This window comes from Podarcis pityusensis (genome assembly GCF_964106645.2).
Source record: "Podarcis pityusensis genome assembly, chromosome: 3".
NCBI classification, from domain to species: domain Eukaryota; kingdom Metazoa; phylum Chordata; class Lepidosauria; order Squamata; family Lacertidae; genus Podarcis; species Podarcis pityusensis.
The window spans coordinates 65,503,514-65,530,497 of NC_138026.1; the positions used below are offsets into that span (position 1 = coordinate 65,503,514).

The 26,984-nt window shown below is 40.1% G+C and overlaps 1 protein-coding gene across 4 annotated transcripts in view; it reads left to right on the forward strand.

Annotated features, from left to right (window-relative positions):
- TAB2 (TGF-beta activated kinase 1 (MAP3K7) binding protein 2) overlaps positions 1-16,510 on the forward strand; it is a 51,006-nt gene extending 34,496 nt beyond the window's left edge. For 3 of the 4 annotated variants that reach the window (XM_080998562.1, XM_080998564.1, XM_080998563.1), the window contains exons 3-7: positions 1,883-3,389; positions 11,847-12,007; positions 12,857-12,950; positions 14,293-14,373; positions 14,807-16,510. In XM_080998562.1, coding sequence (XP_080854688.1) covers positions 1,883-3,389; positions 11,847-12,007; positions 12,857-12,950; positions 14,293-14,373; positions 14,807-14,955 — 1,992 coding nt within the window. In that variant the 3' untranslated portion in view covers positions 14,956-16,510. The remainder of the gene's footprint in view (positions 1-1,882; positions 3,390-11,846; positions 12,008-12,856; positions 12,951-14,292; positions 14,374-14,806) is intronic. The other variant, XM_080998565.1, reaches the window with a different exon arrangement.
- The last annotated feature ends 10,474 nt before the right edge of the window (positions 16,511-26,984 follow it).

A 26,984-nucleotide genomic window follows, 5' to 3' on the forward strand; every position in this document is an offset into this window, starting at 1 on the left:
TATTATGTCCAACATCTTGTGCCCATTTAATCATAGCAGATTTCACCGTTTCATCCTGAGTATTCCATTTCAACAGCAAGTTATACATTCTTGACAAATTCTTAGTTTTGGGTTCTAGCAGTTCTGTTTCTAATTTTGACTTTTCCACCTGGAAGCCTATTTTCTTATCCAAATTATATGCCTCCATTATCTGATAATAGTGAAGCCAATCTCGCACTTTGTTTTTTAATTTCTCAAAACTCTGCAATTTCAGTCTATCTCCGTCTTGTTCCAAAATTTCCCAATATGTCGGCCATTTGGCCTCCATATTGAGCCTTTTCAGAGCTTTTGCTTCCATTGGTGACAGCCACCTTGGGGTTTTATTTTCCAATAAATCTTTATATCTTATCCAAACATTAAACAATGCTTTCCTGACAATGTGGTTTTTGAATGCTTTGTGTGCTTTGACCTTATCATACCATAAGTATGCATGCCATCCAAATACATTGTTAAAACCTTCTAAGTCCAAAATGTCTGTGTTTTCAAGAAGTAGCCATTCTTTCAACCAGCAAAAAGCTGCTGATTCATAGTAAAGTTTAAAGTCTGGCAGGGCAAATCCACCTCTTTCCTTAGCATCAGTTAATATCTTAAATTTTATTCTGGGCTTCTTGCCCTCCCAGACAAATCTAGAAATATCTCTCTGCCACTTCTTGAAACAGTCCATCTTGTCCACAATTTGTAGTGTCTGAAACAAAAACAACATTCTAGGCAATACATTCATCTTTATCACAGCAATACGGCCCAGCAGTGAGAGTTTCAAATTTGACCAGATTTCTAAATCTTTTTTCACTTCGGTCCAACATTTTTCATAATTATCTTTAAATAAGTTCCCATTTTTGGCTGTCATATTAATCCCCAGGTATTTCACTTTCTTTACCACAGTCAATCCTGTCTCATTCTGAAACCTCTCTCTTTCAATCGGTGTTAAATTTTTCTCTAAAACCTTAGTTTTTAGCTTGTTCAATTTAAAGCCTGCCACCTGACCAAATTCTTGAATTAATTCTAAAACTCTTTTAGTGCTAGATTCTGGCTCCTGTAACGTCAATACTAAGTCATCTGCAAATGCTCTCAGTTTATACTGTTTAGCTCCGACCTGTATACCTTTAACCAACCGGTCCTTTCTAATCATGTTTAGCAAAACCTCCAGGACCGATATAAAATACAGATCTCAGCCTACTAGGTTTTTTTGAACATCGAAGTAGTCTTTCCTTTCACTACTGAAAGGTGACCCAAGTATACCCTGTTGCATGTATCCTCTGAGTCCATTTTTCTATCCTCCTTGCATGTATCCTCTGAGTCCATTTTTCTATCCTCCAAGGAACTGTCCTTTCATTCTGAAAGGAATTGGAGGAAGAGTTACTGGGTTTTGAAGATACATGCCCTGGAGCACTTTTCTTATTTGATAACCAACAACATATTTGTCTTCCTGATTCATGCCAGGTCCACCCTATCCCTATGATATTCCCTCTTCCTTTCCTCAGCAAAGACAGTTGGCTGCAAAGCCTTATCAAATGATACCTCTTAAATACAAACAATTGTTTGGGATTTAATTGCTGATTAATCATTTCAGTAATATTGATATTGGGCATTAAAACAAAATTTTAAGAAACACCCTACATGATACATTTTATAGTCTTAAGTATTTTTAGGTTCAGAATTCTCTTTTAATGCTAACCAGCAAAGTAGAACCTACTTTTAATTTTGTATTGCATTTTATCTGTTTTTTTATTCCTTTTTCACACAGCACAATATTTGTGAAAGCCAGTGTTTAATTAAGTTGTTAAATTAAATGTGATGAAACCATATTATTTTTATTGATACCCATTTTTGTAATTTCTTATAGAATAATAATAACCTGGATGCCTGTTGCGCAGTTCTCTCTAAAGAGAGCACAAAATATCTCTACGGTGAAGGAGACATTGGTTTTTCAGATGATTCTGGGATTCCCGGTCTGCGAAATCACATGACATCCCTTAATTTGGATTTGCAGTCTCAGAATGTGATTCTCCATGGAAGAGAAGGAAGTAGAATGAATGGAAGTAGGACTTTAGCTCATAGCATTAGTGATGGGCACCTTCAAACCAGCCAGTCCAACAGTGAACTGTTTCATCAGGAACCACAGACAGCTCCAGTCCAGGTTCCACAGGGATTCTTTGGCATATCTAATACTGTTAGTACTTCTAACCCAGGGCAGCATTTTGGATTTCACTTGGGCAGCAAAGGAACACCTGGCTTGGCTCAGCAAACACCTAGATTCAACCCCATTATGGTAACTTTAGCCCCAAATATTCAGCCCGGACGGAATACCCCTACATCTTTGCACATACATGGTGTACCTCCAATAAATAGTCCACAAGGCAATTCTATCTATATTAGGCCTTATATCACAAATCCAAGTGGTACAACTCGCCAAACTCAGCAAAATCCAGGCTGGACGTCTCAGTATAATCCTATGCATTCTCAACAAAACTACCAGCCTTCACATACAAATCCCTGGACAACCCTTCCCACAACCAGTTCCTCGTCGCATACCTCATCGCAACAATCAACACAGCCAAACCAGCAAGGCCATCAGACCTCCCATGTCTATATGCCCATAAGTTCTCCTACTACTCCACAAGCACCTACAATTCATTCATCTGGTAGCTCGCAATCTTCTTCCACCCAGAGCCAATACAATATTCAAAATATCTCTACAGGACCTCGTAAAAACCAAATTGAAATCAAACTTGAACCACCACAAAGAAACAGTTCGTCGAAACTGCGTTCAACTGGCCCCCGCTCATCCTCTAACTCCTCTTCCCTCAACAGTCAGACTCTAAGTAGAAGTCAGCCCACTGTTTACATAGCTGCCAGTCCACCAAATACTGATGAAATGACCACACGAAGTCAGCCTAAGGTCTACATTTCAGCCAATCCTTCTACAGGAGATGAACAACTTGTTCGGAATCAACCCACACTCTTCATATCAACAAATCCAGGAGTTACTGCCACGTCTAGGAATATGTCTGGTCAAGTAAGCATGGGACCTGCGTTTATTCACCACCACCCTCCCAAGAGCAGAACAGTGGTCAACAATGCCGCTGCCACCTCTCCCCGAGTGGTTGTTACACAGCCTAACACAAAATACACTTTTAAAATTACTGTTTCTCCAAATAAACCCCCTGCGGTTTCACCTGGTGTGGTGTCCCCAACCTTTGAACCTACAAATCTTCTAAACCTTCCAGATCACTTTGCAGAGACGGAAGGTATCCAACACCTTACTGACCCTGTTCAGTACCCACATGTCGATAGGATTAGTGAGGCGCGAAAACTGAGTATGGGATCTGATGATGCTGCCTATACACAAGGTAATATTTTTATGTAAGTTGTAGAGATTTCTGCCTTGTTTTGGTCCATGAATTAACGAACACAATACTGAAATAGTGGTGGCTTCTACACCTTTATTTATTTTAAGTATGTCAGAATGGGCAGTAAACAAATAAGGGACAGGTACATCTTAGTAATACTCTGTTGCCATTTGATGAAGAAGGCTTGCTTTGGAAATTTATCCTTTTAAGTCACAGTGCCTTATGCATGTCTTAGAGTAAATGATTTTTTTAAAAATGTGTGTTCCTTTTGTAAACACATAATAGGGTATTTATGCCAAAGAGGTTAGCACAATTTTTAAAAAGTCACTTGATTCACGTGGGTTGATGAGGATTTAATTTTCTAGGACAATAGGTTAAATATAAAAGACTTGAAACATGTGGAACTAACAAATGATTATTTCCTTTTTAGCACTCTAGAAATGGTTTTGTAGGAGAGGAGAATGGTAGCAAGTGTAAATATAGTGCAAAGATCTCTTAAAGAATCCAGGGACTGAAAGGATTGCAGAACTGATGCAGTAGGAAAGCACATTGTTCAACTCTTATGGACAGGGGGAAACATACTACTTTGATTTCAAGCACTCTACATTTTTTTCATCACATTTCTTACCGATCAAGGTAGTCATTTTGTAACCGGATTGTGTAGTTGACATATCTGTCCCATTGTGCACCAAAATGTTGAATAGTTTTAAAATAGTGCTTCCTTTTAGTTTCTCAGCTGCCCCTACATCCTGTTGCTCTAGACATCTCTTTTCAGCAGCCTTCTCCTGTGTATCCTAAGGGTGCCAAGGAGTTCAGCCTAAGACTTAAAAACTGAAATAACCACAAGGTATTAGCTGTGAGATACTTATGGAACTTCCATTCTATCGGTTTATCATCCTAAATATTTAAACTTTTACTTTCCTTCTATGCCTCCAGCAAACTTTATTAGTGTGAAGGTAGATTTATGTTACTAAAGTAATTCTGTTAAGTTAACCTCTTTTCTAATAGGTATCTAAATTCCTGGTTGGGTTTTGGAAGTTGTTTTTCAATATAAAATATAAAAAGAGTAGTCATTTGCAGTTTCTAATGTACTCACTACCATGGTTTTCAGAACAATTCATAATTTAGTCAGTCAGATTATGCATTCAGTATTCCCATCCTTGAAAATTCACAGCCTTCAATTTTAAGGTTTAAAAAGCATGGATGTCCAGTGTTAGTCATACTCACAGTAGAGCCATTACAATGGTCTGCTTGTCCATTTATTTTAACAGGTCTCCTCTGAGTATGACTTACCGGTAGTTGGATATCCCATGAGAGCTGAATTGATGCATAGCAATAAAACATAAGATGGTCGAGTACTATCAAAAGTCTATTAGAGCTGCCAGAAGATAGTTTGACAACTATATATATTAAGGAAATTCCCATCTCTAGTATTATATTTATACTGAACAATAAACTGAAAACTATAAGAGTTAATGTGCCTATTTAAAATACAGAATAGCCATAAGAAATTCAAAACTGAACTGTATTAAGTATAAATCCTGAAATGTCATTTGGTTTTACATTATGCCAATGAATTGCTGCTCTTGGGATAATATATGCATCCTAGCCATTTTATGGCCATCCAAAGGCTAGGATAGGGAAGCAGAGTTAAGGAAATTGCTGGCTGTGGAGCTTAGCGAAGAAAGTTAAAATTGCTTTCTCTGGCATTTACTCTGGTAATTTAGGTGCATGTTTACCTTGCCCTATTATCTCAAATAAGACATTGGTATATACTCATGCGTGTTTGATTATATTTATGTATACCCTCTGCCCTTGGATATCAAGATATGACAAGCCATTTCTTTATTGCACACCCTTGTAATTGAGTGATTGAGGTAACTATTGTCATTTCACATTAGGATATAGCATTGGAAATAATTCTTTGCCCAAGACTACCACTCAGTATCACAAATAAACTAAGCTTTAATCTGAGGTTCATTCTAAACCTTTGTACCATACCATCCCCTGTGCTAGCAAGATGTTAGGTGTACTTTTCAAGCAGCCGTGTAGAAGCCTGCTTAGTATACTGTTTCTTAAAAGACACTCTTTGCTTAGAATGTTAACCAGTTGTTGCTGGGTTTTTTGTTTTGTTTCTTTTACAGTCACCTAATTTAAACTCACAATGGGGGTTCCCAGCACCGTGTAAAGATTTCACTTGATAATGTTGTTATTGGAGAACCCTGATAATGAAAACGTTAGAGATGAGAATTGCCTAACAAAGCTGATAGCAGACAGCAGCTCATGTATGGAAGATGTGTAGAACTGTGTTGGTTGAACCTTACGCAAATGTACTGAATGCCTTCATATAGTCTCTTCAGTGCAACCATCAGGACTCAAAATGATTTAATAGGGATTTAATCTGTAGCACAGATTGCAACTTCTGCACTGTGTGGCATGTGCTGAATACAGGCAGGTGTGACAGCTGGCAAATATCCTCACATTTCTTGAGGCTTAGAAGACATCTTCAGATTTACCGATGACAGTTGATATACTCTGTCAGCTTCAGATTACTTGTTAATAAGAAACAGATGCTCCAAGTACTAGAAAAGTACAATGTGAGGGATATGAGTTTCCATCAAAAACAACAACAAAGGGTTATATTTGAAACTGGATTTTCTGTAAAATTCTTTTCAAGTCTGTTGCTGGATAAAGAACAGTGAATAGATTGTTTTCTTTTGAGTACATTAAGGAAGCTAGGATAGATGAACAGCACATGGCTATTCTCTCCCATTGATAGCAAAGCCTTAAGTAATTTGGCTGTTGAATGTGAACCCTCCATTTTGTTCAGCGCCATATTGATTGGAGGTTGTCTTGCAAATTAGGTGAACCATAAATACGTTGCTGCGTCAGCAATGCGATAATACCTTTTTTCCTTGAACTGCTTTATTTACTTATTAGCTTATTAAAATAAATGTAATTAAATCAGCAGATGAGTTCTGATCTGATCAAAGTTGCACAAGTTTTGGCAGGCCAACTTGTAGCTGCCAAACCCATCATCATTTATGTGTCAAATGGGTGGAGTCTTCTCTGATATTGTGCAGTGCTTCAGAAGCAATTTCTCATTAATGCCTTTGAAACCCAGGGCAATAATTCTGGATTCAACTTACTGGGCTCACCACAGTACATATACTGGGCTCACATACATATACATATACACATGCTACTGGTAACCTGATGAGTGCATTTATGGACCTCATACTTTGATGTGGATGTTAATCAAAATATGCTTCAGAAGAGAGTGTAGTTGAGTTGCCATTTTCTTTCTGAATGCTGTTTTTTAAATATATTTTAATTACAAGTTTTTACATATTTACACATATAGCAACACTAAGAATGATTATCACAATATAGCTAATAATAGAAATTTAAAAGTAACAAAAAGGCGACTTACAAATGAGTGATCGCACAAAACTAAGGGCTGAAGAATGACCAAAGCGTTGTGTTTGAATAAACTGAAATGTTGATCAATTAGCATATTTTTTTTGGAAAAGATTATATTTCTCTTTGACACCAAGGGAAGGGTAAGATACAAAATAATAGCCATGACAAAAAAGAATAATTGAATTAACCAAATCCATTCAAAAGCAGGAAGTGGGAATCTATATGTTCTTTCTGAATGCTGTTGCTAATTGTTCATTTTCAGAGTTGTCTTTCCTGCTTACCTTAGGTAGGAGACAAATGTCAGGGTGCAAAATGATATTTAGACTCACGCTGCTGACTGGAATTTTTTGACACCCCCCCCCCCAACACTTTTGAAAATTTCCCTCTCCTTTAGGAAAGATTATTGTGCACATGACTGCTGCTTCTGGCAAGGAATCTAGCCCCTTGAGAATAACTGCTTTTATTAGAAGGGTGGGGGAAGCACAAGTTGCTACCCCTTGTAGTTGTGGAAGAAGCTTTGGGAAGTCATGGTCATTTTGTGATGAAATTCTAAAAATAGATCTGGAACTTGGTCCCATATTTCGAATTTCAGTGGTCAATAGGTGAGTACATGTCTGGGTAGGTTTATCTAAATAAAAAAGGTTTTTAGAAGTTGTTGAAAACAATACAACAAATAGGCAGAGAGTTCCATATAGAAAATACTGCCACACTGCAGGATAGATTCTTTGAAAGTACAGAATAAATGTCATGTAGTACCTTGTAAAGGGCCAGTTCTACAAGTTGAAAACATCATATGGATATAATTATTAATATAATTGGTCTCATTACATAATTCTCACTTGGATATAGTAAATAATTCTAATTATTTTCAAGCTTTCTGTTTTCAATGAGAAGTTTCCACTTGACTTGACTGCCAGAAATATCAAGCATCACACAAAGGATTCCGCAGCATGCTCATGGGATGCACTGATTGTTCAGATGTGCTGAATTTCACTGTTGCCTCATTTGAACTGAGTACACATTGCAGAGCAAGATTGGTGGTGCTGGGCAAGTTTTCTTTTCAAGGCAACTTGGCTGTCATTGCTGAATTTTTCTTATTTAAGTATCCTTAATAATTTCTGAAGAAATCTCAGTTGAACTACCCTGCTCCAAAGGACATGATGCACTTCTTGGGTGTAACTTCTGCAGTTTTTTTGTGGGAGATGAGAAATGGATAAGGTGTTTTTGGAGTGGTCACTATTGCGACAATTGAGCTATGAAAATGTGCACTTGCTCAATAATGTTCACAGTGCCAAAGTATATGAAACAATCAGTTATAGTGAGCCAGTTGTTCTAGATAGTACAGGTGCCCCCCACCCCACTTGCACAGGGGTTACGTTCCAGGCATCTACAAACATAAGTGAAATCGTGTAACATTGGGAGCATGCCACTATAATAGAACATCTGGTGAGGGAGGGAGGGAGACTCATGTGCACCAGGGCTGCTTTCTGCCACACCTTCCCTTCAATGCCTCTTGAGCAGCGGCCCCAAACAACTTCTGGGCAGCAGTAGTTCACTTTCTTTGATTTCCTCCTTCCCTCCCCTTCACATTTTCACCCATCTGCTCTTGTTGCCCTCAGCCTATCTGATTGACTCAACTATTTGCACTCTCCCTCTGCCCCTCCCCTTCTCTTTTGCGCTCTGGCCCCACCTTACTTGGAGATGGATTTGCACCTCTCCCACTGGCCCTGGGCGGCACAGCTAGTAAAGCACTGGGTCGCTCATCCTCTGGTGTGCCCTTGGGAGGTGCTTTAGGACCCAGCAGCATAGCAGGCAGGCACTGATCCCATATGCGGTGGTAGCCCGCAGGGATGCATGGCTTGTGCAGCACATGGGTGAGTGCACACAGAGGGGATGGTGATGCTGACTGACTGCCCGCAGCTGGGACCAAGCTGGCATGTGGTGGGAGAGACACACACCCCACAGTGCTGTGAGTGGGGATCTGATTCGCAGGTAGAAGTGGCCAATTGATTGATTTCCTGGTGCTGCATGTATATGTAGTTGTGCATAAGTTTGGGCTTGGGGTGAGTGCCTGTGTTGAAAGAAATTGTCTGCTTGACACTCCATTTGTGGGTAGTTTGGAAAGCCATTTTGGTGATTTTTCAGAGGCAATTTTTTTCTTCCTCAAAGGATTCATTAGCCGACAATGGGGTGGTGGCCACCCATGCACAGTGGTGCCCTTTCATTCTTTTAAAATACTTATGTTAGGGTGGTGTTTCTCTCAGTGGCCACCATTTCTCTAGAATGCTCCAAGCATTGTTCAGGTTTTCCATAATGCTCCCAGCACAGAACAGTACTGCATCCGAGGTTTCCTAGTGAAGGAAACAGGCACCTGCTGAAAAGAGGTCTGTCAAATTTTAATTTAAAAAAGAGAGTAAGAGGGCCTTGTCCTGCCTTGAAGCCAGCAATAAGCCTTCCATGAATCTTTTTTTTTTTTAAGAAATGCATCTTCCCCTTACATAAAAAATGCTCCCAGTTTTTTTTTAATCCTATCTTTTCTCTCCCATCCCAATTTAATTCCAGATATTGATTCTGGCATTGATGTCAACCCAATTCCCAGTGGTTGAGACCTAACCCCAAATTTTATAGCATCCTATCAAAAATCATGAGAAAGCTTTGAAATCTATCAAACTAGACATATTTGAGTCTTAAGAACTTTCCCATCTTATTTTCAAGCTCTGTATGTTTCTATGTATCTGTAAGAGCAAGAATGTTTATTTATTCAAATAAAAGTTGAGAAGGACAGACATTTTAATGAGCTTTTAATCTGCATTGAAGTGCTTGTGGCAGTATTTCTGGTACAGAAAGGCTTGAGCAATGTGTTTCCTGTTTAACTGGGGTATTTAGATAAGCTTTAAAATAAGTTGTGGACCTAGGAGCAATAAAATATATTCCTTAAGTATGTTGTTATTTATGCCACTTAAAGAGAATGTATGTCTCAAATAGACTTGATTGCTAATGTGGTCTTAAATTATGCAGAAAGCTGTATAAAACATTTTCAAAGCTTTATTTAGTAATCCGGTATGTGTGTTTAGTACAGGTTTGACTTTCATTATATCTGTTGGAACTTCTTCCCCTACTACACTGCATCTTGATTTGTATGGCCATGATTCTGAACCATGGCATACAAGGCAATCAGAATGTGCTGTTTCTACCATAAATGTCTTTATAAGATTCTGGCCAGATTCCATCTAGTTGCAATTTGGGCTTCAGTTTTTCATCATTAAGCCATAATTGCTGAATAACCAAGTTTTATATCTATAATTATGATGTTATCTATTCTAAACTTGGTTTGTGTATACAGTTATTTTTACAATATATTCTGAAATGACATTTGAAGTCAAAAGCAACAACCATTCAGTAGAATAAAAAATTATCAGGTTTCATGTTAACCTTTTTTTTTTAAAATGAAACCCATGGAGCTAATGAGTTGACATACCAATTCATTTTGGATTATTTCAAACTTTAATAAAATTGAATTTTAAATTGTCTAGATCTGTGATTGAAAGCATTTGATAGGTCTAATTCTGAAGCCTTAACTAGGATATGATTCTCGAAGCTGTATGTTGTTCACCCCAGGCTTGGACTGCTGCTTTAAACCAGAAGTAGTTTAAAACTGAATGCCAGTATTTCTTTGAAACTAATTTAACATGGTTTTGAATAAATTGTTTTCCTTTAAATCTCTCTGTTCCACCAAATGAATGAATTTGCTGAACATCTTACCATATATAATGTAAGAATAGCACAAGAAAATAGTGTCTACATGTAATAAGTTTAAGAACAACCTGTCACCTGCAATGCCACCTTGGCTGTAACTAAATCTGACGGCTTACAGGAAAGAGTGTAAGATTATTGAAAATCAGTTTTATTTCTGTATGCAGAATTCATAGGCCATTTTGACTGAGAGGCCTTTGCAAAAACAGTTCTGAGCTGTGGATAGGATTGGGATTGGGCAGGTGGAGAGAGAGAGAGAGAGATTGTAGGCTTAGAAACATAGTGGGAACACTATTAGATGGTATAGTTAAGGGACACTGGGCCCATGAAGAGTGAATAGACTCAGAAACTGAATAAGGAAGCAAGGGTGGAAGATGCAGAAAACTGAAAGGAATGTCAGGAATTGAAGAAAATAAGAGGGGTGTAGAGAAAAAGGACTTACACAGGCTGATTACAGTGTTTGAAACTCCCATTCTAGGCACATTTTGTGACAGGGAATTTCATTAGTGCAAGCAGTTTCTGAGCTCAGCGCAGTACTGTGCCTAATATTTCCAATTAAAACTCCGAGTGGAAGGAAAGGAGCAGGTTCTTTTGCCTCCCCACTTCCAGCTACTCTCTGAAGACTGGAGAAGAGACCCTCTTAAGAATATTAGGGGAGTGAGCAGGGGAAGGACTAGACCATGTGTAAAATGAACATAATATTGTAGCTGCAGTTCATTCATTTTCAGCTTTGTATTCTTGTTATAAAAAAGCAAGGTTAGACATTCCATTGTGCGCCCATAACCTAGGTTTGAGGTGCCAGTTAGCTTCTAGTTTTCATCTTTCAGTTTCTAACACTGTCTGATTATCAGAAGATAAGGCAATTGTAGCCTGTGTGGTTCCTTAAAGATGTTGTGGGCTGCAGTTCCCATCAGCCTCAACCAGTATGACCAATGGTCAGGGATGATGGGCAATCCTTGACCTAGGGAGTGGGGAGGTATGGTAATTCTGAGCCAGGAAGTGAACTAAGGAGGCCACATGGGAGGCGTCTAAACTTCACATGTCGATTTTCAGACCTTTAGCTGCACATCTGTAATTATCATACAGGTATGGCTATTATAGGCAATCATCTGAATTCATGTTTCAAATCAACTGTATGGTACACACAATCTTTATATAATTCAGTTTTGGTAAAGTGGGAGTTCTCATGAAATTGTTTGACCTGGGGTGCCCTATATTATATCAAATGATGCTGTGAAGAGAACAATACACTGATTAAAGAGATACCTTTATGTCCTTCAGCTTTGCTAGTACATCAGAAGGCTAGAATGGAACGGCTTCAACGAGAACTTGAGATTCAGAAGAAAAAGCTAGATAAACTAAAAACAGAAGTCAATGAAATGGAGAATAATCTAACACGAAGGCGCCTGAAAAGATCAAATTCTGCTTCCCAAATTCCTTCAGTAAGTCATAATTTCTGGAGGTTTTAAACATGTATAAGTCTGAAATAGAATTTCAGTTTAAAAATGGTATTGATACGTAAAATATACTTTGCTTACCTGTCACCTGGTTCGTACATCATGGTAAGGCAAACTATGGCTCACTGGAAATGTGCAGGGACATGGAGGTGAGCTTACAGCCACTTTGCTCCTCCCTGTACTGAGCTAAGATAAAGTTCGTTTTTGTGTTTCCAAACCTGAGTTTGTGGTTACATTATCTCCTCTCTAAACCACAAGCTGTAACCAGGACTTAACTATGAGCCCAGGTTTGGATAAAACTTTGACTTAGCTCAGTGTGGCACAGAAGTTAAAACAAAAAGCCAGGGAGGAACAATGTGAACCCGTTTAGCTTACCATGATGCATGAACCAGGAGACCGAGAAGACAATTTTAAAAATGCAGTCATCTGTTCTGAATGGTCTTAAGGAGAAGTACTGACTCTGGCAAGCCAGTTCTTTGCTTGACTGTGCTTATGTGATATACTTAGAATTATTTTGTGATGTGAAAGAAAAAATACTTCCAAAAGTATTTCCAAAATGATTTTTTTTAGGACTATCAACAAGGAAAAGTTATCACTGATTTCTGTGTATCAGCTGGTGCTTTTGTAATTTCAGTAATAATTTGAATTCAAAATTCAGTGACTAGACACCTCATGGGAATAAATACCCTCCTCTCAAGATCTGATGGGATTGTTCTTTATCAGTTTTGGGTTGAAGATGGCATGATTACGCTTAAATCACAGTCATCACTAAGTTTTGTTGTCCCACGTATAAAGTTAGTAATCTAATAGACAGCATTGTTCTGTGTTTTTCAGCTTGAAGAAATGCAACAGTTAAGAAGTTGTAACAGACAACTTCAGATAGACATAGATTGCCTAACCAAAGAGATTGATCTTTTTCAAGCAAGAGGTACTGTACTATCAGTATAAATAATAATTTTGCCCATTTAGCTAAACATTGAAGGTTTGAGGTTTATAGAACATGTAAATAATTGATTAATGCATTGTGTAATTCAGTTGTTGCTAACATTTTATTGAGCATTTTCATAACAAACAAAATGCCCAACCTTGTCACTGTTTATCTGGGATTCTTTGTTTGTAAAAGATCAAGTCTACATATTTTCAGATAATGATGAAAATAAAACAAGGATTTAGATAAGCTTACATACAAAATATAATTTCTAAAGTTACTCTCTCACCCTACAAATAAAAGCCTTGTAAGTTTAGCATAGAATAGAAAGCAGGAAGACAATGCAAAATCAGCCCTTTCCCCCATTCCTGATTCAGAATGGCTGGGGGGGTGGTGGTGGCTGTTATTCCATTTCCTCTTCTTCAAAGCCTAAAAGCTATGTTTAGTTCTTCAGAAGAATAGGGCAGGGCTAGGTTTGGAAAAAAGACATGTTAACAGACTTGTTCTTATCATTTTAGCAACCGGAGCACAAATAGACAAACGTTAGCTTGGTGTTTTTCATATTTGTAGTTCAAAATAATACAAAAAAAATTCATGGTTCAGGGATTACAAACAGTTTTGAATATCCAGCTGAGCTCTCACCAGGTAAACATTATTTGAAAAAAATAATTCTTAAAATCGGTAGACCAAATTAAACCTGAATAAGACAAACAAGACAGCTGTTGGGCACTTAGGGTAAGACTTCCTATTGCTATATCTATATTCTGGATTACTTAGAGAGCTAAGCTTGTTTTAATCTAGTTATACAATTCTATGGTTCTATGATAAAATCCACAATATTCTATATGAACACAAACATATTTTAGTTTAGTTTGTATCCTATTGGTGAACTTCAATGTTAGTCATGTCTGAGTAGACCCACTAAACTCAATGAACTTAAGTCCATTGATTTCAGTGGGTGTACTTTGGGTGATATCCAAAACATGTTTATTGTCTTGATTTAAAAAAGCAAAACCTAATATTATTGACGCTTCCCCTGAGGTTTAATGTAAAACCTGAAGGTTGCTGCAGCCTGGCTCATCTTTCTATTGGACTGTTTTGACTGTCTTCAGCTTTCCCTGCCCCCACTCCATATTTTCAATTAGAAAATGCCACCTTTGAATGCTTTTTAGTGAGCCATATATGGAGGCACAAAATTGGTAGATTGCATTAGGTGACCTCAGAATTTTTCCTTCAACATCAGTGAAGATCTTGTCTTACACATTCTGTAATGCTTCTGCTTTAGCTGCCTTTTTGTACTAACTCTTCCTTTCATTGTGTTGTGTTTTTTTCTGTTTTCCAGGACCACATTTTAATCCCAGTGCCATTCATAATTTTTATGATAACATTGGATTTCTAGGTCCTGTGGCACCAAAGCCTAAAGGTACTGCTGCTAAATTTTCTGTCTGTTAGCATCCCTGAAATTGAAACATTGAGCCCATTTATTGTAATATATACTGTCAGTTCTTCATCATAAAGTTACTTGAGGTCTGCAGCATACATGTAATCACTGTATCCATTTACTGTTCTCTGTTGCATGCAGACAGGTGGATCAGTTCTGCTCTGTCCATGTGCTGAAATTGCTTAATTTTTGTTCATTTTTAGAGACTGAGAGGATTGTATAGCCTTAAGCATATGGAAGAGGAGGCCTTTTTTGCAATTGAGTAGTGGACTGAACTTTTAATAACACAGCAGTGGAAATAATCAACTTATTCTACTGTGTAATACCGAATACTGCAGGGGGTGGGTGGGGAAAGCTTCGCAGAATTTAATCTCTCCTGTTGTTTGTATTTAAAAATTCTTCTCTTTCTCCTCAGCAGATCAGAGGTCCATTGTCAAAACACCAAAGACTGTACCTGATACGGAGGAATACGAGGGAAATCATTGGAGTTGTACTGCTTGTACTTTTTTAAATCACCCAGCCTTAAACCGTTGTGAACAGTGTGAAATGCCCAGGCATTTCTGAGCCAGGGAGGCTCACTTATCTTCTGTAAATCCAACCTTTTGACTATTGTGTCATTTCCTTGGGATAAATAATCATTTATGCATAGGATTTTGTAAAATTGAACGTGTGACAAGGTTTATTACTAATGTTAAATGTCATGCTACAGAGATAATACCTCAGTGTTGTGCTGCAGGCAGCTGAAATTCATCAGCTGGAAGGTAATCTCCTGAAAGACTTGGTTGCCAGCTGCCTGAATCATGTACAGTATTACCAGAACCCCAGTAAGAGTAACTCTCATCATGTTCAGTGCTTGGGTGTTCCCCAACCGCCTTCCTCCACAGATGTCACTACTGAATTTTGACAGGGGAAGGGATTAGATTGATGGCTTTTGGGTTGTTTGTAAAGCTTTCAGTGAAACACTACATTCACCGAGGAAATGGAAAGGAACAAGCTGAAAGTGTGTTAAACTGTTTGCTGCCGCATAGGGATCGTGAATTGTAGAACTTCACAAATCAGTGGTACTCTTCGCCTTGTCTTCCCAGCAAAAACACAGCTCTGCTCTGTGAAGACGCAAATCAGTACAATCATGTCTGAAGATGAAAAAGAAACTGCATGCTTTGTCTGTACAATACTCACAGTGAATACCCCCAAAGCTTTTCCTACTGTACATAGCTCTAGAGCTGCTTTAAGTGCCTTTCTTTTCTTCACCTTTTATTATTTCTTGTACTTCTTAATGTATAGTGTAATAGTTTTTGTTAACTTTCTTTTTCCCTTTAAGTGATTATGCACGATCATGACCCTTTTTTAAAAAGCTTTTGATCTGAGAGAAGCAGTGCCTTAAAATAAGAGCAATAATAAACAATGCACAAATAGCTCTCCACTGCCTGTTCTGTACGTTGCTCTTGTAAATGCTGATGATCTGTGAAGATCTGCAGATGCAGCATGGTGAAAATGCAGGAAAAGTTGGAGTATATGCATATAGTTCACTCTGTACACTGATTTTTACGGTGGGTGACACAATGTAATATTTTTGTCTGGCACAAGGAAACAGAAGTTTAAAGTATGTTCAACCCACCAATGGATCAGCATCTTAATATGCTTGCTTCATCTGCTGGATATCTTGCAAATTCTTTAAGGGATTATTACTGGGGAAGTACATACAGTACACAAAACAGTAGCAGTAGCATAAAACATCAATGCTATCAATATCTTGGCAGCCAGTTTCTAAACCCGATTTGGTAGAGAATAGCAATAGTGTGACATACAGGCTAGAAAAGAGAAATCAAGCAGACTTGAACACTGAAGCAATACTAAGCATCTCTCTTATTTTCATAGTCCTTGCTCTTTGATCTAAAGGAAAGCATTCAGGTGATAAGGAGCACATAACTGAAACCACAAATGGTTTTTTTAATGCTCTCTTGCCTACTACAAAAAAGATGTAGCATCTCTTAGGATAAGACAGGAGAGAGTGCTTAAATGTAGCAAGAGACAAAGTAGACTGTCACCCACTGTAAATAATTTCCAGTGGACATTTTTAACAGGAATTTTACAAGTGATCTATGAATACAAAGGCCTTTGTTTTAAAGGCTTTGAATTTTTTAAAATATGGGAATAAAATGACTGTCCCAAGTAATTAGTCAGTAGAACCAAAGTACTTGCATTGAATGCATTTTGTTTATTAAAAAAAGAAGCCTTGTTTTTCAGCTTCATCTGCAGTTCTATGTGAAGATTGACAAATCAATTTTTACCTGTTTTATTAATAAAACCTAATTTGGATATCTTGAGTTGATGGTTTTGTGATTTAGCTGGGTAAACTGTCTTTGTAACAGATAAGTTATTTATAAAAATTAAAAAAAAATATATTGTAACCTATGGTTTTGTGTCTTTTTAACCTAGTAGTCCAGCTATAAATTCAGCCAAATAATAATTGAAGAGTGTAAACATCTTGTGAAGATAGGAACCTCTGAGATACACTTAATATTTCTGCTTCTGAGAAGAGGAATGCATAGATGATGATGAGACAGCTGTTGCTTTTCTTCAAAGAATTTATAGGCTATTTATGACCAATGCAAGATTTTCAGTTTTGCTACTGCAATCCCCTAAGCTTTCCTCTGGATATTAGGTAGTATTACCCTTTAATGCTAGAATCTGGAATGACACTAACTTGCAGTTTCAAATCAGTTCTTCTAGAGGACCCAAAGTGAGGTTTGTCCAAACTACTTGCAGGAGTTTTAGCACTTTTTAAATGAAGCACAAATATCCATGTTTCTTTAAAAAAAATAGAAGTGGTACACTAAACAACTGAATCTGGTGCAAAATGAAGTGCTGCTTTATGTAACTGAGGGTAGCAAACTGATGCAAATGGACATCCTGAACAAACCCTAAGATAATCCTTTGGCTCACCATTGATCCTTCAATCTGGACTCTGTTTATCTTTGGAGTTGCCAACTTTTACAGCACAAACATATATGCATGGGTATCCAAGAGCCTTTGAGTACAAAATAGTGGTCTTTCATGTGGGCAAGGATCTTCCTCAGACAGTGTCAGGCCCAGCCCTATGGTAAGTGCTAGCAGAGTTCTAATTAGTGTGATTTTCAAGTGCTGAGAAGAAGCTCAAGAGAATTGCAAACATGTAGCTTATATGGGCAATATAACTCCCTAAACTAAAAGCATTTGGGAGTATTGTGAATGAAATGCTGTAATGGCACTGCTAATGCACTGAAAGTTTACATTTTGTGTCAAATGATGTTTCTGTGAATTCTACCTACTGTGAGTGGATTTTCCCTTCTGTAGGGAGGGAAATACGATCTTATGTGGGTTGTCCCTGCCCATCTCACCACTGGCAGAAAATAACTTTTTTGAGAGTGTATACCTGGGGCAGGGACAACCCCTTTATCTCCAGTTCCAGCTTCCTGGCAGCCACTGGTATGATGTCTTGCCGGCTTCTCTAGGCACAGCAAAAGAGAAGAGGCAGGAACGCCATATTGGAAGGGATTTTTCTTTTGTTTACTCCTTGATCCTACTTCCGCTTCCTTCTGCTACTCCTACAGGGTTTTTGTTTTCTCCAGGCTGTATAGATCTCCTGCATGGCATCCATTGTCTGGGCCTTTTGTTTTGGGCCTACAGCCTGGGAGGCTTTCTGTATGTTCTTGGCGGGGGGGGGGGGGAGCATTGGAAAGAGCTTAAACGGACGAAAAGGACTTCTCTCAGGAGGAGAGTTGTTTTTGGAGATGGAGTCACTGGGTGCCTGAGTAAGAGCTCCTGCGATCACCCTGACTCCAGTAGCAGCGAGTTCCTCAGTCACGCAGGTATGAGGGACCTGAAAAGCCTGCTCCAGCACTCCCAGAGGTTCTGGTAAGCTGGGAAAAGGGGGACGGGGACCACTCATGCCTACCCACCCCTTGCAGGATGCCCCCCTTTTGCTCTTGAAGGCTGGCCTGTCTGGGGCAGGCTCTGGGCTTACCTGCAGCCCCACAGCCTTCCTCCGCCTGCCACAAGCCCATCAGGGCCCCTTCGCCAGGGGCAGCAGCAGGGGAAGGGCCTCAGGAAATCAGCCATGGAGGAAGCCATCCAATCCATCAACTGGTTGGAGCTCAGAGTGATCAGACCGGACTTCCATCACAGAGGCTGATGGGGCAAGCATGTACCTATCCGCCCTGACAACCGAGGCATATAGATGCAAGGAGGGTGGCAGCAAGGCTCAGACCCTCATGTAGGAGGCCATTATTCTTCTGCCTTGGGTGGGTAAACACCCAGAATCCCTGTCAGCAGAGCAGAGCCTCCAACACTTGAGCAGTTGGGCTCAGCCGTCGGGACCTCTGTTAGGTGGAATGGAGTTCCACAGGCACTCAAGCAAATGGTAGATCGCTTCAACCCTCCAAGGTCCTGTTGGCAAGTCCAGAGAACCAAAATGTGGAGCAATGGGCTAGGGTTCCCTGACTCCTACCTGGTCAGTGTGGTGGGGGGGGGGGACTGTAAGCCGTTACTTCCACAGTACCTATTCAGAGATTTGTCAAGTGGGTCAGATCATTGTAGGGGGTCCCTTCTGGTTAAGGAGGACATGGTTTGCAGAACTCCTGGCTCTATCAGTTTAGGACGCTTGGCCTAAACCTTGCAGGAGCTACCTGTGGTGGCAGGGCGATGATTTGACCTTCGCCTTCCACCTTCATGAGTCATTACAAGCTAGATACTTACGCCTCAGCGGAGGTATCCTTGGGAGACAAGTGGTTCAGCAGGGATTTAGCACCAAAGAGGTGTGACTCACTCGATTTGAGAACTGCTGAGATACATCCCACACAGGATCATATTTCCCTCCCTACAGAAGTGTACATTGGTACTTACCATGAAAGTTCCTTCTCTGTAGGGAGAAATATGATCCGGCCCTCCCAGGTACTGCTGTGTGCATGGGAGAGGTCATCAGACACAGAGCATGGGGGGTTGCCCAGGAGGCCAGACATGCCTTCCCCCAATGCTCAGGGGCTTCCTAGCTCCCTGCCCCTCTTGCTCTTTAGCACATAACAGGGGTGGGAATAGCACCTGTACTATCTAAAGGGGCCATTAGGGCAAGCTTGGGACGGGGGTCCAGGGAACAGAGAGGCATGCCCCACTGGGACTGCTGAATTTCCTGCTCCTAACTATTTGGTTTCCTTCTGTTCATTCCTGACTGTACAGTTACTTGTTTAAGCACAAATTGAACTGGAGATAAATGGGTTGTCCCAGCCCCAGGTATACGCTTAAAAAAAAAAGTTACTTCCTGTCAGTGGCGAGATGGGCAGTGATAACCCACACAGGATTGTATTTCTCCCTACAGAGAAGGAACTTATCACAGTAAGTACCAACATACGCTTTTATCCCCTGCAACCTCCCTCATCCCTATACCTCCCAGATCTTTTCCCCAACCCTCTGAGGGGGTTCAAAAAGGAGAAGGGGAAGTCCCATGAGGCAAGCAGAAGTCCCAAATGGGTATCACTTCCTGAATTTAGTTTATTAAAGTTTAGTTTAAACTTTATTTAGTTTGCTATTCATACTAGTGTTTGAAATGCACAATTTATTTGTAGAATGGCTTTTTTGTTTATTTTTTTTAATTAGCTTACACATTGAAGTTTGTCAAATTGTTGCATTTGGCAAATAGTTAATTTGGCCTTAGGCTTCTTATAGCCTAGTCCTTTGTTTCTTTACTCTGAAAGGTAAGCCCCGCTGAACCCCTGCTTCCCTTTAAGTAGGCACATGACTGTAGCCATTGTCTTCAAAGGGTATATACATTGTTTTATATAGCATTTGAAATGTGTTTTCAAAGATTTTCAGGCTTTGGGAATGCCTGTGCAAGAAGAGGGAGGGAGGTGTTTCTTCCAGGTGCCAGGCTGATATATCTGGCTGTGGAGTGTCAACACTAACTCTGGCCTCCCCTCCCCTCCATGTTGGCACCATCTGTTTCTGACTGAGGTAGGACCGCCAAGAAAACCTGGCATTCCCTTGCTGCCAGATCAGCCAGCTGAGTGGCTGGGAAAGGGGGGGGGGAACGGGGCACATTCAAGTTTCTGGCTCTCAGAACCTGGGAATGCCTTGGCTCCATGCTACTTCCCACTCCACCCTATGAAAACTACAACCTGCAGTCACAGTTCCAAGATTGGTGTGGCTTAAGATCAGGATCACCAATTCTATACAACAGTAAACCAGGAGATGGGTCTAGCTTGAGGTGGCTCGCTGTGCTTTTTGCCCATTTATTTTCATAAGCTCACGTGATTGGTTTATCTGTATTCAATAAAGTGAATCAGATCCTACAGTTAGGCAGTTTCTGCCGAATGGGGAGCATCAGTAAGGTAAATGTACCAAGTAGCCTGTCATGCAGCCGCTACTTTACGTGTGGTGTAAGGACACTGGCATTTCAAGAGTTGAAGTAAAAATCAGCTGCCTGTCTGGTCCCCTCTTATATGTGGAATGAGGTGGGGACACCATCATCGGCCAACAAAATGTCTTGGGCCATCTCCGAAACTTAACAAGCCACTTTCTCCCAAGATTAGCTTCTGTCAGAAGCTTCTCTTCTGTTCCGGTGCAGATACAAACCAAGGGCTGTTTCACATGCTACATGACAGTGAACGTAGTTTTGCCAGCCTTTTTCTTAACCTGTTCACCCCGCTTAAATTAATGGGAAGGTGCCACAGCACTGCACTGGGGTCACTGCAGCGCTAGAGCAAGCAAAACAGAACAGGAGTCCCAGTGCGCACTGTGGGATGCTCTCCCCAGAGAGATTCGCCTCAAATCTTATCATCTTTTTGGCACCATCCCAACATTGTTGTTTTTTAACCCTGTTGAATGTTCTGTGTGGCTTTTATGATTTTGTGGCCTCTTGGTTTATTAGATGTACATGTTTATTTATATATATTTTTGTAAGCCATTCTAGGAATATAATTGAAGGATGGCATAATAACAGATGGATAAATATAGTGGCTATTCACTAATAGGTAAAGGTAAAGGTACCCCTTACCGTTAGGTCCAGTCACGGACGACTCTGGGGTTGCACGCTCATCTCACTCTATAGGCCAAGGGAGCCAGCGTTTGTCTGCAGACAGCTTCCGGGTCATGTGGCCAGCATGACTAAACCACTTCTGGTGAGCAAGAGCAGTGCATGAAAACGCTGTTTACCTTCCCGCCGGAGCGGTACCTATTTATCTACTTGCACTTTGACGTGTTTTCAAACTGCTAGGTTGACAGGAGCTGGGACCGAGCAATGGGAGCTCACCCCGTCGCGGGGATTCGAACTGCCAACCTTCTGATTGGCAAGCCCTAGGATCTGTGGTTACTTTGCTGCAAACTGGGAAGAGGTGGGATGGGGCAAGCAGATTGCTGTGAAGACAACTTTTGATGCTACAATAATGGGGTCAGAGGGTCCTACAAGAATGAAGATAAGAAAACACACCATGTAAGCTACCTGCTCTATGACGTGTACTTCCAGGAATATGTCTAGATCCAGAGCCATTTCAGATGACTGATCTGCACCTGTGACAGAAAATCCCTTCCATCACATGTAACCCTCCAGCACTAATTTAGCATGCAAGGGCCACAGCAACCATGTTCTCTTTAAAAATACTTTCATCTAAACTCATTAATGCTTAGCTTGCACACAATGGAGTATCTCCTAGCATACAGATGATCTGTCTGAGAACTGCTATATATTAAAGTCACACAGATTTCTGCCTTACACTGACACAGACCATTGGTCCATCTAGCTCAGTATTGTCTTTGCTTACTGGTGGTAGCTCTTCAGGTGTAAGATGGGGGACCATTCCCAGCCTTGCTGGGAGATGCTGAAGGTGGAACCAAGGGCTTTCTAAATGCAAAGCAGATGCTCTACCACTGAGCTACAGCACTCTCCTGGCATAGTTGTGTGAGCAGGGCTTCCCACTTTGCAGGTGATACTGTGTTTTTAAGCATCTGTTTTGCTCAGTTATGTAACTGGTAGTCCAGAACTACTGTCTTTATAGCTATTCAGACAAGCCTTTGGAAACTACGTAAGTTGCAGACATTGGCTGCTGTCAGGGCAAACTGTATTTCAATGATGCTTCAAAATATGTTTTGATGTATTTTAAGAATTGTTTTTAAGCAGCTTGCTTTTATTATTTTGTATTTTTTGTTTTTAAATGTTGTAAACTGTCTTAAATACCACCTTGAAAGGCAGGCTTCAAGTGTGACTACTGCTAAAATATATGTATTCATGTTGAATTGCTACAGCCTCAACAGCTTTTAGCAATAGTGGTGTTTTTTTTTAATCAAATGTATTAAGTTTGATGCCTTCACCCCCACAAAAACAAAAAGTTAAAATACACGCAGGCCAAATATTAGATCCTGCCTTTGGCACTACTAGATACCTCCTGCCTTGCAGCTTCTGGCTTCTATATTGTAAACTAGGGTGACACCACATGGTTTTATGTGTGTACTCCACTTTAAATTTTATACTAACTAAATCACATATTGCTGTATGCTACTCGCACAAAGTAGGCTTCCAACATACTTTTGGTCCTATATGCACAAAGTAGGAAGGGAATAAACACAGAGATTCTGTAAGACAACTCTTCTAGTACTCCTTATCTACAAACTTGTAATCTTGTCCTACAATTGTGAACTGGATGTGACTTTCATCTCAATACTCTTGTCACCTGTGACACATCATTTGATGGCAGAAAGAGGCGGTTGGTTTCTTTTCATTCTCAGTGCATTCTAAAAACGGTTTGCATCTCATCAGTTATTGGATGTTCATACCTGTAGAAAAGCAAAGTCCTGGGCCTTGAGCAGGTGTACATTTTTATAGCAACCTGGATGGAGGTCTAGGGAGGTTGGGGCAAATAGACAAGGAGCAGGCAAGTCACAAACACTGTATTGTAGTCTGCAGTGGATTCTACAGTCATCAAGTCCTCTGATCACTTATGTATTAGACCAGCCTTCTCCAACTTGATGCTCTCCAGATGTTTTGCACTACCACCTAACTGGGGATGATGGGGTTTGTAACCAAAACATCTGGAGGGCACCAGGATGGCAGAGGCCGGATCAGACAGGGTCAGATTTGCCAGCTATAAATCATCTGTTCTCTGTTGCTGATTTTCATTCCTTCTTCTTGTACAGCTTTTAAATTTGTAACTTTAACATGGAATTCATCCCATTGGTTAGAAAAGGAGTTCTGCATGTCACATAATGTACAATTATAATTGCATAGTGAATTAGGGGTTTTGTGGTTCCAAGTTCTTATCAAGACTATGTTTGCTTTACTGGAATAATATTTTTACTCGTTTCTGTAGCTTCTAAAATTGTATTATCTCATCCTTAGATGACCTCCTGTGGGAAGCACACACTTCTCATCTGATGTTGTTTCTGGTGCCAATAGTTCTGTGTATTTTGGCAATGTTGAACCATATCTTCCAAGTTCTCTTCCCCACTGTAATTTCTCCACCGCTGCTTGTGTGGTAGTAAATTATGGATCACAGTCTTCCATTTGTATTGAGTTTCCATACAGTAGCAGAGCCATCATCACTCTTTCTGAAGCATTGAATGATCTCAGTCCTCAGTTTGAGGGGGAAATCGCCTTCAATTGTTTTTCCTTTAGTCTAGTTTCTCTACATAAGACAAATGCTCCACCTTTTTTCAATTACTCTGAAAATTTTGAAATGTCAAATGTTGAAGTGCTGTGATTCCTCTCTCACTGCACTTCAAAAAAAGTATTAACACCTGGCTAGTTGAATGAGAATATGGACGGGAAGCCAAATTCAAATGCAACATGCTGCAAGGTACTGCCTACAAGTACTGTTCAAATAAAGATTAAATACTTCAAAACTGAAAACTGTTTGGGTTTTTTTGTTCATACTTTTATATCACCTATTCAACTGTCTGTTCTCTAGGGGGTTCACAATATGTTAACCTTAACCAGCAAAGCATTAGGAGTGTTATGTTTGAATTCCAGATATTGGTTTTGTGGTAATTTTTGACTGCCTCTTTTGAGTTCTGTTTTCTAAGCACTTCATAACACAATGCCAATGCTTATTTGTTTTTAAGTCAAGAAAAGTCCCATCCATGAAGAGATTTCATTTCCAGAACCATGACTCCACGGGGGGAGGGGGGTGAAGAACCATAAGAGATTAATAATTTATGTTTAAATTTATTTTCCTATTAATTTTATTTTAATCATTGTAAATCACCCTGGCATCATTTTGATAAAGATGTGACATATAACCCTCTAAAATAAATGAAATAAAATTGGCCAGAACCCTTTTTGAACAGTTTAATTGACCATCTTTGGTCAAACAACTTCCCAGATGTTAGCAAATACATGAAATACCAGTGGCACATTTGCAGTAACATTCTTACAAATATATGCAAAGGGTTGCTTATTTATTAGAACATTTTTTAAATGGCCAGTGATCCTGTCCTGTTAAAATCAATGAGAACTATATACTTGGAATTCTGCCCATGAAATGTTACTGGATTATGGTTTATGGATATCAATAGTCTAACGCTGAATCAAATGCAAACAATAATGAACTAGAAATGCTAGAAATATATTAGAATCCTATGAGAAATGGGAATAAAAAATTCTATAGTTCAGTAGTTCCCAACAATACAGGACGCAACATTTTACATTGAAATATGGGACGATCCTGTATTATACAGGACAGGTGGCAACCCTAGTTGGGAAGAGCGAGACAAACTTAACAGTTTGACTGCAATAAGCGAAGAGCAATTAGTTGAGCTGGCAATCAACTGAATAAGGACTGGCGGAGGGAAAGAAGCAATTACGGGTGTAGTCAAGATTAATTTAGTAACTGAGCGCCAAAATGGGAGCCGCTAAGCTACATCGGCCCGCAAGAGAGCGGCAGGAAACCTCGCAAGGGGCTGGCGCCCCGAGAACTTCCAGACCCGCACGCAGGCGCAGAAATGCAGCATGCCTCCGTGAGTAGACCGAACACAAGCGAAAAGGGCAGGAAGGCGGGAAAGACAGGCTGCTGCTGCTGCTGAAAGGCTTTTAGCAAAGCTGTGGAAATGGGCAGAAAATGGGGAGGTGGGAGAAGAGGGCTCTTCCCGCTGAATTCGCATGCTTGTTTCTCCTCTTGGCTGAAGCACAAAAGTGGAGGCCTGGCCTTGCCTGCCCTCCCTGTCAGGGCGCCTCCTCTGCTCGCTCCCGGACAAGAGAAAAACGGAAACCCTAAGCCTAAGAGGAGCAGCGAAGAATAACAAGCGTCCTTCTCCAGTCGCCACCCTTCTCCTTTCGAAGCAACCGCCCCCCCCCCCCGCGCCCTTTACCTACTATATTAATACGAATATTTTGTGGAAGTGGGGCCTATAGTCAGGTTAATATAGTACATACCTGTCTGAAACACGCTAGATGAGAACAAGAGGCATCTGCAGCCCCTGCCGAGAGGGGCGAGGGCTCTCCCGCAGGTAGGAGCAGCCTGGGCTTGCGGGGATGTAGATCCGCCGCTCCTTCCCTTCCCAAACTTCCCCTTTTAAAGCAAGCGTCTGGCAGGCAGCAGCAGTGTTGTACCAGTGCCTGTGACCCAGGGCCAGATTTAGGTTTGATGAGGCCCTAAGCTATTGAAGGTAATGAGGCCCTTTATATGTCCAGCTGTCCTTTGTCAACAACAAATTGTTGCTGTTTTTTGTGTTTAATATATGCTATACAGTGGTACCTCGGGTTACATACGCTTCAGGTTACAGGTTAATGCTTCAGGTTAAATCGTGCTCCGGTGGTGCGGCAGCAACAGGAGGCCCCGTTAGCTAAAGTGGTGCTTCAGGTTAAGAACAGTTTCAGGTTAAGTACGGACCTCCGGAACGAATTAAGTACTTAACCTGAGGTACCACTGTATGGTAGATAGATAATTTATTACGGTCAAAGACCAGCTCACATAACATAACACAATAAAAACAGCATTCATAAAGATAAAATACACAATCGGAGCAGATTGCAGCAATAGCTCATGAGTTAAAATTGAAATATATACATACACCCGTACAACTGAAATTTGGGCTACTATAAAAAATTGACCCTGAGGCGCCCCAAAGGGCAACTTCAGCATTTCCCTTAAGCTAAATGCTATGTGGTAATTTATAGACCTAATAGGTATCTAAAGCCATTTGCACATAACAAAATATGTATTTTATTAAAGTAATTGTTGAACTGAAATACAATTAAGAAGAAGTATATTAATACTGAAATACAATTAAGACGTATATTAATAGTGAAAGAATTATTAAGCTCTAACTTAAAATGATTGGGGGCCCACTGCTTACATCATAGGAGCCTACACAACACAAAACACTGTTGCTGTATGTAGGTTTTATTTTATTTGTTTTTTATCTTATATTTTGGAAATGTACATCCAGTTTAGTTTTTCTTAGAGTGGGGCCCTAAGCAATAGCTTGTTTAGCTTATGCAGTATGTAAATCCAGCCCTGCTGTGACCCACTTTTGGATCCCAGCCTACAGGTTGGAAAGATGCTCCTCTAGCTGACCTTACCGTATCCTGCTTTTCATGCAACTGTAAACTAAGGTTTAAACAACCCTTCATT